Below are 13,462 nucleotides of genomic sequence, written 5' to 3' on the forward strand. Positions count from 1 at the left end.
CGACGTAGGCAAACGGACAGTACCTGTGCGAAAATATGATTCAATATTGAAAGCTCTTTCGTCACTGGAAAACGCGAACATATTTCTGGAACGTACTATACTCAGTAACTCAGTACTGCTTACTATCTGCGGTCTTGGTTCTGTGTGGAGTTGGAACTTCCTTAATAGAAGGGGTGGGAGTAAAGTACATTCAAAAACTCAGGTACAATAAAAATTGAAGTAAAAATAAAATGATGTCCCTGTATATCTTTGTAATATTATTTATATGATTCCATTCTTCATTTATATGATTCCATTCTTTCATGTGCAATTATCATCTCACTTAACTGCCATTTCTTTAATGATCCATTGTAGTATACTTTTATTGTAATTTATATCATTGCTATTGTTTTTGTTACATGTCTTTGTGCTGAACTGTAATTGTCCACTGGCTGTTGTACAGCACATGAAAACAAATAAATAAATAAATAAATAAATAAATAAATAAATAAATAAATAAATAAATAAATAAATAAATAAATAAATAAATAAGTAAATAAATAAATAAATAAATAAATAAATAAATGAATAAATGAATAAATGAATAAATGAATAAATAAATAAATAAATAAATAAATAAATAAATGAATAAATAAATAAATGAATAAATAAATAAATAAATAAATGAATAAATGAATAAATAAATAAATAAATTAATTAATAAATAAATAAATAAATAAATGAATAAATAAATAAATAAATAAATAAATAAATAAATAAATAAATGAACAAATAAATAAATAAATAATAAATAAATGAATAAATAAATAAATAAATAAATGAATAAATAAATAAATAAATAAATGAATAAATAAATAAATAAATAAATAAATAAATAAATGAATAAATGAATAAATAAATGAATAAATAAATAAATAAATAAATAAATAAATAAATAAATAAATAAATGAATAAATAAATGAATAAATGAATAAATAAATAAATAAATGAATAAATAAATAAAAAATAAATAAATGTAAATAAATAAATAATTATTTCTACTGATTAATTTCTGTCTTCTATTCATCTCAAATAAAAACTTGTGTCCAGCAAAAAAGCTACGAATATTTGCATCAGCCTAATAATTACATACCGGTATATTAATAATCTACATACATACGTAGATACGAGCATTAAAATGTATGTTAATTGTTCTGAAATTGCAAGAATTTTCACATAATAATAATAATAATAATAATAATAATAATAATAATAATAATAATAATAATAATGTGGCAACCGTGCTGGAACATTCTGTTGCCTCGGGAATCTACGCGCGCGTCCGGTGGAGTCGGAGGCGCGGGACGCGGAGAGTCGGGCTTCGGCGGACGTTGAAGCTCGGCGCGGCAAGGGCGAGAGCTGCTAGCGGGGCGCGGAGTGAAGGGGACGGACGTGAGGGAAACGTCTGGAGTTCAGCGTTGCCAAGTCAGCGGTTTTGTAGCTAAATCTGGTGTTTTCAGGACTATGGTCAACTACGAAATTTTACCTTCAGCGGCTAGCTATTTATTTTGCGTTTTTTGATGACTCTGGCAGAGGGAAATTATATTTTTAAGTTTTTTTCTGTAAATATGTTATTGTTTTTATATGTACTTGCGGACAAAAATGTTAGTTATCATAAAGCAGGATTTAGTTTGGTATTATCACACTTTTTCATTGTGCGAGTATAAAATGTCAACGTTTTATGTTAACTCGATTTGGTGCAACCACGTCCATTTCCTGCCTCATCCATTGTTGTTGTACAAATAAGGTATGCAGCATTCGTTAAATTCTTATCTATAACTACTGGGTGTTCATTTCAAAGTGTGTCATGACGTCACTGTTGTTGGGTCACCGATTTGAAGCGAGTTTCAGCTTATATGTTAGAGAAGTTGTCTATTATTTAAGGCGTTCTTCAATCTGAACTTGAGAACGTGTACGGTATAACTTCAACGTCGTAGCAACAGATGGCGGTCTGTACTGTCTGTGTGCTACCATAACCTCTTTCGAACTGTGTTTTGCGCCGGCAAGTCGTACGCAGGGTATTTGTTATCGGTTGCGTACGGTAACATTCCACAACACAAATTAAATGCTCCGTGTTCATGTTGACCGTCGAAGTTAATGTCAACAAATACGAAAGTAATCGTCTTAACGCTCTCCCCATATCCCGACAGTACGTATTTCCAAACAGTTCACATTCCTGCCACTACCGGCGTTATCGTACGTATCGGTACGTACTTTTCAGAATGAACGCCGTACTTGCTAGGCAACTTCTCTGCCTCTTAGATTATACACCTCTGCGGAAGTGTAGGAAGATTGAATTCTCTAGGCTCATCGGCTAGCCACATGACGGCATACAGCGAGCCATGACACATTTTGAACTGAACACCCAGTATAATGTATGCATTGTTTCTGTAAACGAATTGATGTATTTAATCATAAAGAATAGTTAATGACCAAATTATTTTTATTTATTTATTTACTTATTGATTTAATCTGGTAGAGATAAGGCCATCAGGCCTTCTCTTCCCCTCTACCATGGGATTACAACTACAATATTAATAATACAATTACAATATTTGTTATATTATATATTAATTAATGTATCATTCCCCATTAGAGTTCATGTAATATATACTTAAAACTTAAAACCAGACCCATTGTTGACAAGACGTCTCTTGTCCAGTGTGAAATCAGATTTCGAACCGACGGATGTGATTGTGAATGTGATTATTTCCAATGTTCCAATATAATAATATTCTTGATCTACTACATTCAATTTTGAAGAAATATGCCGCTTAAAACTCTGTACGAATATGAAGACGTTTTGGCATAGAAGACAGAGCCTACAAAGTGACACACACTTTCCATAATTGAATCTATATTTATATAAAATTTTTCAGTTCCTAAAACTTCATAGTTTGTATTTCAAATTTGGAAGTGATGTGTTAAGAAAAATCTGAACTTTTTCAACTACAGTTTAGCGGTTTTTTAAGCTTGTGCAGCGGTAAATGTAATTCTGAGTTGGCAACACTGGTTAGAATGTTGTGGAAACCCAGAGGCTTCGCGACACAGAACGATCGAGAACGTGTGATTTAATAAATGAAAGTGCGAGCAGCCTTCGAATAGTGATGGAGGAAATAAATTAAATACCGATATATTGGTATTGCAATATATTGCAAACCTAATTTCGATAAACGTTATATATCGCAGAATATATATCTATATATCGAACGATTATAACAGTCAAAAGCATAAATGTAAAATTGTAACAATAAAAATACCATATGAAGTAGGTCCTAACCTAAATAAAAATTCTGGTGGAGATAAGGGAGCTTAAATGATATAGTGGCAAAGAGTTAAGTGAACTGTACATGGTTGAGTATTTGATACTGGAACACGATTCAATTATTCTAATGGTATATAGCAGGCGTCTCAAGGCCAACGCATGAAAGTTGTTACAGAGAGCAAATGTAGATAGCGTAGTCAGCTGAAAAGATAAGCGCAATACCCGAAGATAGCCGATCGTTGATTCATATTACAAGCATGAGCGAGCTAAGTTGTAACTGTCGCGGGAGAAATGCCACAAAGCTGCACTTTTGAGTTGTACTGTCACAATACACGGTTATTTTCTGAAGGAATAAAATTTGTTAAGTAGTTTGCAATAATAATAATAATAATAATAATAATAATAATAATAATAATAATAATAATAATGATAAATTTATTTTCTAATGATAGGGCCTATATCAATGAGTAAAAAGCATGAAGAACCATACATGTTACGTAATTATTTAAGAACAAGGAACTGGCCACCTTACCCCATTATCTTTGTCTTTAAGTGGTGCCTTGTTGGTATCGCTTGGGAGATTCAGACCTGTCTTCGGACAGTTGACTAAACAACAACAATACTTCATTTCTAGTAAATGGTTTTTGCTATCTCTCTTTTTTTAAGTTTACACTAAATTTAACGAAACAAAATTCAATTAAATAATAACAAAATTATAATTAAACTTGTTGGTTGTAAAACTACGTATTTTTATGATACGTCAATATTAATATATTAATTACAATAATAGTTAAATAATATAGTTCGTGATGTTTTCAATAATAAAATTTAAAATAACCAAAACATCTTAGAAATTCACAAACAATCTTAAATCTGGTCTCAAATTCTTTTCTCAAGTCCTTCAGTACTTCATTATATTTGTTACACTGGTCTTGATTCAAATTAGGTAACAATTTTAGATTAATAAAGTGGTAAAAAAAAGTTACCCACTGAAACTTGCGACTCCCACAATTTCACTTTTCCTATAAAAGCTTTTATTTCTTCATACATTTGCGGTAATAAGGACATTCTTTCCTCGGAGATGGACACAACATCGTAGCGGTTGCAGATGTTTATTCAAACGTCGCGGTCAATGACGTCACCCGGAGATACACGAACTGCTCACGCATCTTGTTCCACTTTTACATTAAAAAAATAGAGAGCGGAGGAAGTGCTCCGAAGAGGCCCTATTGAGACGTCTGGTATATAGGATTCAATCCAGGACACAGATCTCTACCTAACAACGTAATCATTTTTAAATGTAGGCCTAAATAAACCGTACTTAGAATGTTACAAGTTTTAACAAACTTCACAGTTGATTTGATACAATCCTTCTATAGTAAGTTCCCATTGCAAGTTATTGTTACACTCCAACATTCCAAACAACAATGGTGATGATTATAGGGGTAGAATGTTTATGCACTAAAATATATAAGAAAACAGAATGTCAGCACTAGGTTGTGCACAGAAATCATAGACGTAAACAAATGTCACATAGGTATTAAATCCTTGTTTCTCTTTCCATTTCAGAATATAGAAATAAAAGTTTTGATACCCGTTTTGTGGTCAGACGGTTCCCTCTCAGGGTTGGAGTTGCTCCTGTATTGGAGAACATTAATAACAATATTAAAACAGTAGTAGGTAAACCTCCGGTCTGTCTCACGTTCGCACACGCTGCATGTTGGATTTGGTGCTGCATATTAAACAGTTTGAATTCGAATTCCAGTCCAGCCAATTAGAACAAGGTATTGAGTGAGGTTGCACAATTATGTAAATTTCCACCATCAGTAGCGCCATCTCTCGCGAATTATCGGAGTTGTCTAGTGTGGATTTTGTTGTTGTTGATAATGATGATAATTCCACAAAAAATATCGATAAATTTATGAGAAAACCGATATATTATACGATATGTTGAATCAAGATTTCGATATCGATATATCGCTATATCGAAACGAAAATATCGATATTTCGTAAAAACGGATATATCGTTCTCATCTCTACCTTCGAAGTTTGGTTAGTTTTCAGCTGCGAGAGAGCTGGCTGGTCTTCAAGCCTTGGAATGGATGTGCAGTGAACGCAACTGTGGCAGCGTCCAGGTGACTACGGCGTATCCGGAAGTCTTGGATTCGAAGTGCAGTGAACTGTATCTGGAAGGCCCGGGGTTCGACGTACCGTGAACTTGACTGAGTAAGCTAGAAGAACTAGCCAAGGCGAACGAACTGTGAACTGAGAGCTAACAGTTTTGTTTTGTACATAGTGCTTTGTGAACATTAGTTGAGGTTAGGAGTATATTGTTGTTCTTCTCAATAATCCACGTGAATAGTAATATTGTCGTTCTGTGGAGTGTAATAACGACTACTGTGTTGCAGTGTTGAGTGGAATACCCATTGTTGACGGGTGTGTGGTTGTTGTTGAAATAAAAGTCACATTATACTTACTTACTTACAAATGGCTTTTAAGGAACCCGAAGGTTCATTGCCGCCCTCACATAAGCCCGCCATCGGTCCCTATCCTGTGCAAGATTAATCCAGTCTCTATCATCATATCCCACCTCCCTCAAATCCATTTTAATATTATCCTCCCAACTACGTCTCGGCCTCCCTAAAGGTCTTTTTCCCTCCGGTCTCCCAACTAACACTCTATATGCATTTCTGGATTCGCCCATACGTGCTACATGCCCTGCCCATCTCAAACGTCTGGATTTTAAGTTCCTAATTATGTCAGGTGAAGAATACAATGCGTGCAGTTCTGCGTTGTGTAACTTTCTCCATTCTCCTGTAACTTCATCCCGCTTAGCCCCAAATATTTTCCTAAGCACCTTATTCTCAAACACCTTTAACCAATGTTCCTCTCTCAGAGTGAGAGTCCAAGTTTCACAACCATACAGAACAACCGGTAATATAACTGTTTTATAAATTCTAACTTTCAGATTTTTGGACAGCAGACTGGATGATAAGAGCTTCTCAACCGAATAATAACACGCATTTCCCATATTTATTCTCTGTTTAATTTCCTCCCGAGTGTTATTTATATTTGTTACTGTTGCTCCAAGATATTTGAATTTTTCCACCTCTTCGAAGGATAAATCTCCAATTTTTATATTTCCATTTCGTACAATATTCTGGTCACGAGACATAATCATATACTTTGTCTTTTCGGGATTTACTTCCAAACCGATCGCTTTACTTGCTTCAAGTAAAATTTCCGTGTTTTCCCTAATAGTTTGTGGATTTTCTCCTAACATATTCACGTCATCTGCATAGACAAGAAGCTGATGTAACCCGTTCAATTCCAAACCCTCTCTTTTATTCTGGACTTTCCTAATGGTATATTCTAGAGCGAAGTTAAAAAGTAAAGGTGATAGTGCATCTCCCTGCTTTAGCCCGCAGTGTATTGGAAAAGCATCAGACAGAAACTGACCTATACGGACTCTGCTGTATGTACTGAAATAAAAGTTAAAATATATTACAGTAGTTTCTATTATGCTTCAGATTTTCTGCAATATTGTGACTTGCTGTACAAGAAGTATCCGAAAATCTGTCGAGCATGGTTCCTGCAACAACTGCTAGTCTTCATCAACAACACCGAGGACTGCAAGGTGAGTGATGTGGTAGGCCTAACTACAGGCGCTAAACTCTAGAATACAACAAGGTCGCTAGATGTCTCTGTCGAACAGCTGTTATAGATTGACAAATCGAACTGAAACCCTGACCGAGTTAGTACGTGAGCGCTGGCTGTCTTGGGGAGGAGCAAGTGAGAAAGCACGGGGGGAAGGGAGAGAGCACTATGAACTATGCACTTGCAGGTCCACTCACAGTTTGTCAAACCTGCTAACAAAAGCATTAAAAGGTTGACTAGTTGCCTGCAATGCTAGCATAATGGAACCTTCCTAGCCGACAGTCGAGGCAAAAATGAAGAATCCGTTATTGTGGTAATACTGGAGAGTGGTTCTTCTATTGGTCGCGATGCCCACACACACCCTCTCAGATATTTACGTGGTGATTGGTGACTGAATGACGAGGAGTGAGGGAGAGAGAAGAAAGAGTTGTCAAACTATAGTAAGCAAAATGTCCCAGCATTAGTGCCGTGCCGTGTCGAGCATGGAACCAAAGGTGAGGAGAAACCAACGAGTTAGAAAGAGTTCTACTCGTTGGGAGAAACGAGTGAAGATCAGCAGTGTGTTCCGAATAATTATCTCTGGACCAAAAACTTTGGCTAGCTTAGTAGATGTTAAATCAAATAGAAAAATGTTAGATATTTAACAGTTTTAATAAATAAAATGTAAATTTGTAACTGAATAATTCACATTAAAATAAGTCATGTGATTGCTTGTTTTGATTTGGTACTTGACTTATGGCAATTTTGCAAAAATGAACTAAAAAAATTAGTAGGTCTAGATGTTGCTACAAAATATGAAGATGAAATGAGTAGGCCTAGTGTATGCAATCAGCGAATAAAGAAGAGTATTTTCTCTGGACCATAAGACTTTACATTGCAGCAGAATAAATAAATAAAAACAAACAAATAAATAAATAAATATTAAATAAGTAAATAAATAAATATTAAATAAATAAATAAGTAAAATAAGTAAAATAAATAAATAAATAAATAAATAAATAAATAAATAAATAAATAAATAAATAAATAAATAAATAAATAAATAAATAAATAAATAAATAAATAAATAACTCACTAATAAATGAATGAATGACTGCACGAATGCAAGAACGAACGAATAAACGAATAAATGACTAAATAAATAAATAAATAAATAAATAAATAAATAAGTACATTAAGTAAGTAATTAAATAAGTAAATAAATAAATAAATAAATAAATAAATAAATAAATAAATTATGTTTTTTCACATATCTCTAAACTTTTGTATAGTAGCCTCGTGTAATTATTAGGCAGCGGCATTCCTTTTAAGATCTGTAGGTCTTTATTGCATGCACCGATAATAAAATGAAAATGCGACGTTGTCACGTCTTGTTTGTGGCTGCTATATATTAATATAACATGAAGTATTGGAGCGGCCTTCAAAAGACTTGACATAATTAAAATTATTGAAACTACAAAGCTTCCGTCCTCTTTGACACCCCTAGCCTACTAATTGAACGTGGCCACTTTACGTATATAGTTTTACGCGGCATATTTCTTCAAAATTGAATGAAGTAGATCAAGAATAATATACTGGACACTTCGGAAACAGTCACATTCACAATCACACCAGTCGGTTCGAAATCTGATTTCACACTGAGCTACAGACGTGCTTGCCAAGAATGAGTTTGATTTTAAGTTTTAAGTATGTGTTACATAAACTACAATGCGGAATGATAAATTAAATAATATATAATACATACTAGGTTCAAAAAGTTCCCGGAATTTGCTAGCATCATAGAAACAACGTACCTTAAACACTATTCTACAGCATTCCCTTCAAAATAGTTGCCTTCCGCAACAACACACTTTTGCCAACGCGTGTAGAGTTCCTGGAAGCAGGCCTGGAAGCCATTTTGTGAAACCCGTCTTAGTGCTCTCGTCGCGTTTGCGATAACCTCTTCAGCATTGAATCTCCGTCCTTTCAGATGACTTTTCAGACGGGGAAACAGAAAGTAATCAGGTGGTGAGAGATCAGGAGAGTATGGTGAGTGATCCAAAGCAGTTATGTTGTGCCTGGCAAGAAAATTCTTTACAATAATTGCGCGATGAGCAGGTGCATTGTCATGCATAAGGAACCAGTTGTTTTCTACCCACTTTTCTGGACGTTTCCTTCTCACTGCGTCCCAGAGGCGACGGAGGGTTTCTACGTACAATTCTTTCGTTACAGTACGACCTTCTGGAATGAACTCATGGTGCATGAGACCCTGAGAGTCGAAGAAAACTTCCAAAATAACTTTGCTTTAAGTGTGCTTAAATGCGACAGGCTCATGTCAGTAGATTTACTGGCATATAAAAGAACTCCTGCGTGACAAAATTCCGGCACATCCGGCGATGCTGATATAACCTCTGCAGTTGCGATCGTCGTTAAATAAAACATAACATTTAAAATAACTTTGCCTTTGGAAGTGTCCCTAGGAAATTTTTGCTTCCGAGGAGATGTTTTCGATTTCCACTCAGATGACTGTCGTTTAGGGACTGGGTCGTACAAGTAGCACCAGTTTCATTTTGTTTAAGAAATCACCATCTTCATCAGCCATACTAATCATGTCCCCAGCAAAACACAGAACTTGATGTTTGTACTTTGCTCTGTGGACATAATTACAAAATGCGACGAACAAACAAAACACTATGATAAACAAATGCCTACAACTCAAAACCAATAATTGCCATTATCAACAAACTTTAAGGAAATGACATCATGAATGTTACCAACAAAACAAATGTATAATATCCCTTGTTATATATTAATACGAAAAATGGTAGTAAAATTCCGGGAACTTTTTGAACCTAGTAGTATAAGACGACATTAAGATATATGGATCATATGAGGAGACAAAGAGGAAGGCAGAAAGTAGGAAAAGCAGGAGAATGCTGGGTTTGCAGTGAAAGACCTGCCCATGGGCAGAAATCTATGAATGAATGAATCATAATATAAGTTGTCATAAATTGAAATAATAATTCAGTTCATTATCTACTCTTTATGATTAAACATACCAATTCATTTACAAAAACAATGCCTACATGATTAGACTAAGAGTTTAACGAATGTGGCATACCTTATTTCTACAACAATGGATGAGGAAAGAAATGGACATGGTTGTAAGAAATCGAGTTAACATAAAACGTTGATATTTTATACTCGCACAAGAAAAATTGTGATAATACCATATTAATCTCTGGTTTATGATTGACTAATGTTGTTGTCTGCAAATAAAATTATAAAAACAATATAACATCTTTACAGAAAAAAAACTTGAAAATATCGTCTCCCTCTGCCGGAATCGTAAAACAAAAAAACGCCAAACAAATAGCTAGCCGCTGACGGTAAAATTCTGTAGCTGACCACAGTCCTGAAAACATCAGATTTAGCTACAAAACCGCTGACTTGGCAACACTGCTACTGACATAGCCAAAGATCTTATACGCGATATGACCACAGATGTTAAAGCGCGTATAAATAAACTTAACAAAACTAATAATAATCAATGACGGTAAAAACGTAGCAATTGGGGGTATGGAACTACGGTTATAAGTAACAAAGGATAAAATTTAATTCCGATACATCATTTACTTACACGTGGCTAATTGATACGTCATTTCAATCAATGTAGCACATGCACAGAAGAGGGGACAAGAACAGATCCTAAGAAATAGAGGTTCTTTGCAGAGATCGCTGAATTTGTAGTGTTAAACCCTGTCGCGGAAGATCACGTTTATTAATTGATTATAATAATGAAATATTTGTGAATGCCAGCTGATTGTTTTTTGTATTTTTCAGACTCTACTCACTGACATGAACCTTTTGGACAAAGCTTTTTTCTACAAATATTTTGAGCCTTTTTTCGGTCAAGGATTGGTTACAGGAACTGGTAAGTTTATTTATTTACCTTTCTTCGCAGTATAATAATTCGACACAAAATCTGTTGGTTTCTTGGAAGGTTTGCAATGCGAAATAGGGGGAGAGGGGGCACATTTGAACGGTTTTTTTATATACACAGTGTGCATAAAATAATGTAACAAAATAATACCAAAATATCTAATAACATGTTAAGAATAATTAAATTATGGTTATTGTAAGATCTTAACAAAAGTTGGGAAATTTTCTTCATTGGCAATAGTCATTGTTGCTTCAGCCGCATGTCACTTTTTTTCCGTATGTCACATTTTTTTCTGAAAATGGCGAATTTAGAATAGAAACTTCGTTGTGTAGAAGGCTAATTCGGACTAATTCAACGACACAGGTTCAAAGAAATCATAGCAGAGTCTACAATACTCGTCATGCACCTTCTAGACGTGATATTCGGTTGTTGAAGCTCAAATTGCAGCAATACATGAAGCTTTCCAACACAGCCAACTACGTCTATTCGCAGTGAATCACGAGGATTACAAATTCCACAAGCGACTTAAGCTCTTTCTTTACAAACTTCAAATTTTGCGGGCTACTGCAGAAGATAATATATACTTTCTAAGCACTTCAACACAAGTTCATCCACTGAATTCACACCAATAAATTAAATGGAAGAAAAATGGCAGGCAATACATCAGAAGGACTGCCTTCTGCTGTCAGTACCGGTAACTTGACGAAAATTATGTGATGGGGTAGGAAATTCAATCTGTTCAAATGTGCTCTCTTCTCCCCTATATTCCATGTGTTTAAAGAACTTCAACTTTTTTCATACACATACATTTGCTTGAATTTGGAATGTATTTTATAATTTACACATTAAATTTAGTTTGAACCCTTACGTAATCTGCAAAATTTTTCGGAACACATGATGTAAAAGTGGAACGTCTTATTATAAATTGGTTATTTCTAACATCTTAATTTTAAAATTTCTTCAAAATATGCAGTAAATTACTTCATATAACCCAGACGCAATATGTAAACACAAAATATACATCACGGACTTTGGGTTCAATGTTCCATTGTCACTTAACCTGAAACTCAATTTTTTCAATAGTAGGTTTATGTCACTTAGGCCTATATCCCTTGTGCTCTACACCCATCATATATTATAAAATCTTCTGGATCGTACTGAGCTGTATTGAGATAAAACATAATTACGTTGAAAAATAGAGAATTGCTTATAAAATCCAATCTTTTTTTTTAGTAAGTTACAGGTGAATTTATAAGCTGTTCTTCTTTTCAGGTGCAAAGTGGATGCAGAATCGAAAGTATATTGCACCAAACCTTAACGTGTCTGTATTCAAATCCAATGTGCAGATAGCCAACAGACATGTCTATGTTACGCTCAATAAACTATCACAGCATGTAGGAAGACAAGAATTTGACATATATCCTTTTATGTTACATCAAACAATGAAAGTAAGCATAGGTAAGTAAGCTATCAAATATATTAATACAATTCTCATCTTAATGATTATCGGTCTTACTAATAAAATCTCTTATACAGACGTTTAACTGACTTATACACTGAATAGCTCCTTTATAAGCAGTGTGTAAATTCCTGACTAACAATCATTACCAGTGTTGCCAACTCAAAATTTCATTTACCGCTGTACGAGCTTAAAAAAACCGCTAAACTGTAGTTGAAAAACTCCAGATTTTTCTTAACACATCACGTCCAAATTTTAAATACAAACTATACTGGAGGACTTTATAAAAATGTAGATTAAATTGAGGACGTCACCCGAATAAGGGCGTATACAGCAAATTGAAGTTCTGATATAAACTAATTTCAATGTTTGTAAGCTGTCAGATTCATCATAGTTGTGTCGAAAAAGTTTTTCATTACTTTTAAATAGTTTCGAGGATATTTAAGACAAAATTATTGAAACATAACAGCAAATGCCCTTTTTACGGCGACAATATGTTTTACTGATGTTCTAGTGTCTAAATTTGCATGAAAATTAATTATGTATGAGAACATCTCGTACTTTATTAATACAAAGTAAAATAAAATAAATTCAACAAAATAAAATATACATTTACTATAACATAGTTTATTAAATAAAAATATTGAATAATTACACAAGTAGGCCTACAAAATAACATTAGGTCTACATTTTCAGTTTATGGTTCTGTTCTTCTTATATGTATTTTTCTTCTTTGTTCATCATCTATTGTTGCTAGAGTCATCTTCACCATTGTGTGATGATGTCCCGGCTTTATTCAGAATTGAGTTCAGTCAAATTTGGACATCTTCATTTAAAAACTGTAACAGTTCTCTTAAGTTCTTTGCCTTGGGAGATTCCAAAGGCACTGGATTCATTTGTGTTGGACTCAAAAGTTTCAGCTGCGACACTTCCATTACCGTCTTCCAAATGTTGAAGGGAACAAATGATGCAGAGTATGAGATTCAAGCTAAAAGTACCCCTGATGTACTGTGTTGCAGTTGTTTATACATTTGCATCATGTTTGTATAAGGCGATTTAAATGTGTACCCCTTTTATCATTCAGGATGTCACTAAACCAGTTTATTCTGAATTGTTGTTA

General features: G+C 34.1%; 1 protein-coding gene across 1 annotated transcript in view; it reads left to right on the top strand.

The window, feature by feature from the left end:
* Positions 1-13,462, top strand: part of LOC138695237 (cytochrome P450 4C1-like) — a 51,221-nt gene that overhangs the window by 12,359 nt on the left and 25,400 nt on the right. The window contains exons 3-5 of the mRNA XM_069819690.1: positions 6,835-6,941; positions 10,784-10,874; positions 12,156-12,341. Coding sequence (XP_069675791.1) covers positions 6,835-6,941; positions 10,784-10,874; positions 12,156-12,341 — 384 coding nt within the window. The remainder of the gene's footprint in view (positions 1-6,834; positions 6,942-10,783; positions 10,875-12,155; positions 12,342-13,462) is intronic.

Source organism: Periplaneta americana, chromosome 2 (genome assembly GCF_040183065.1).
Source record: "Periplaneta americana isolate PAMFEO1 chromosome 2, P.americana_PAMFEO1_priV1, whole genome shotgun sequence".
NCBI lineage: Eukaryota > Metazoa > Arthropoda > Insecta > Blattodea > Blattidae > Periplaneta > Periplaneta americana.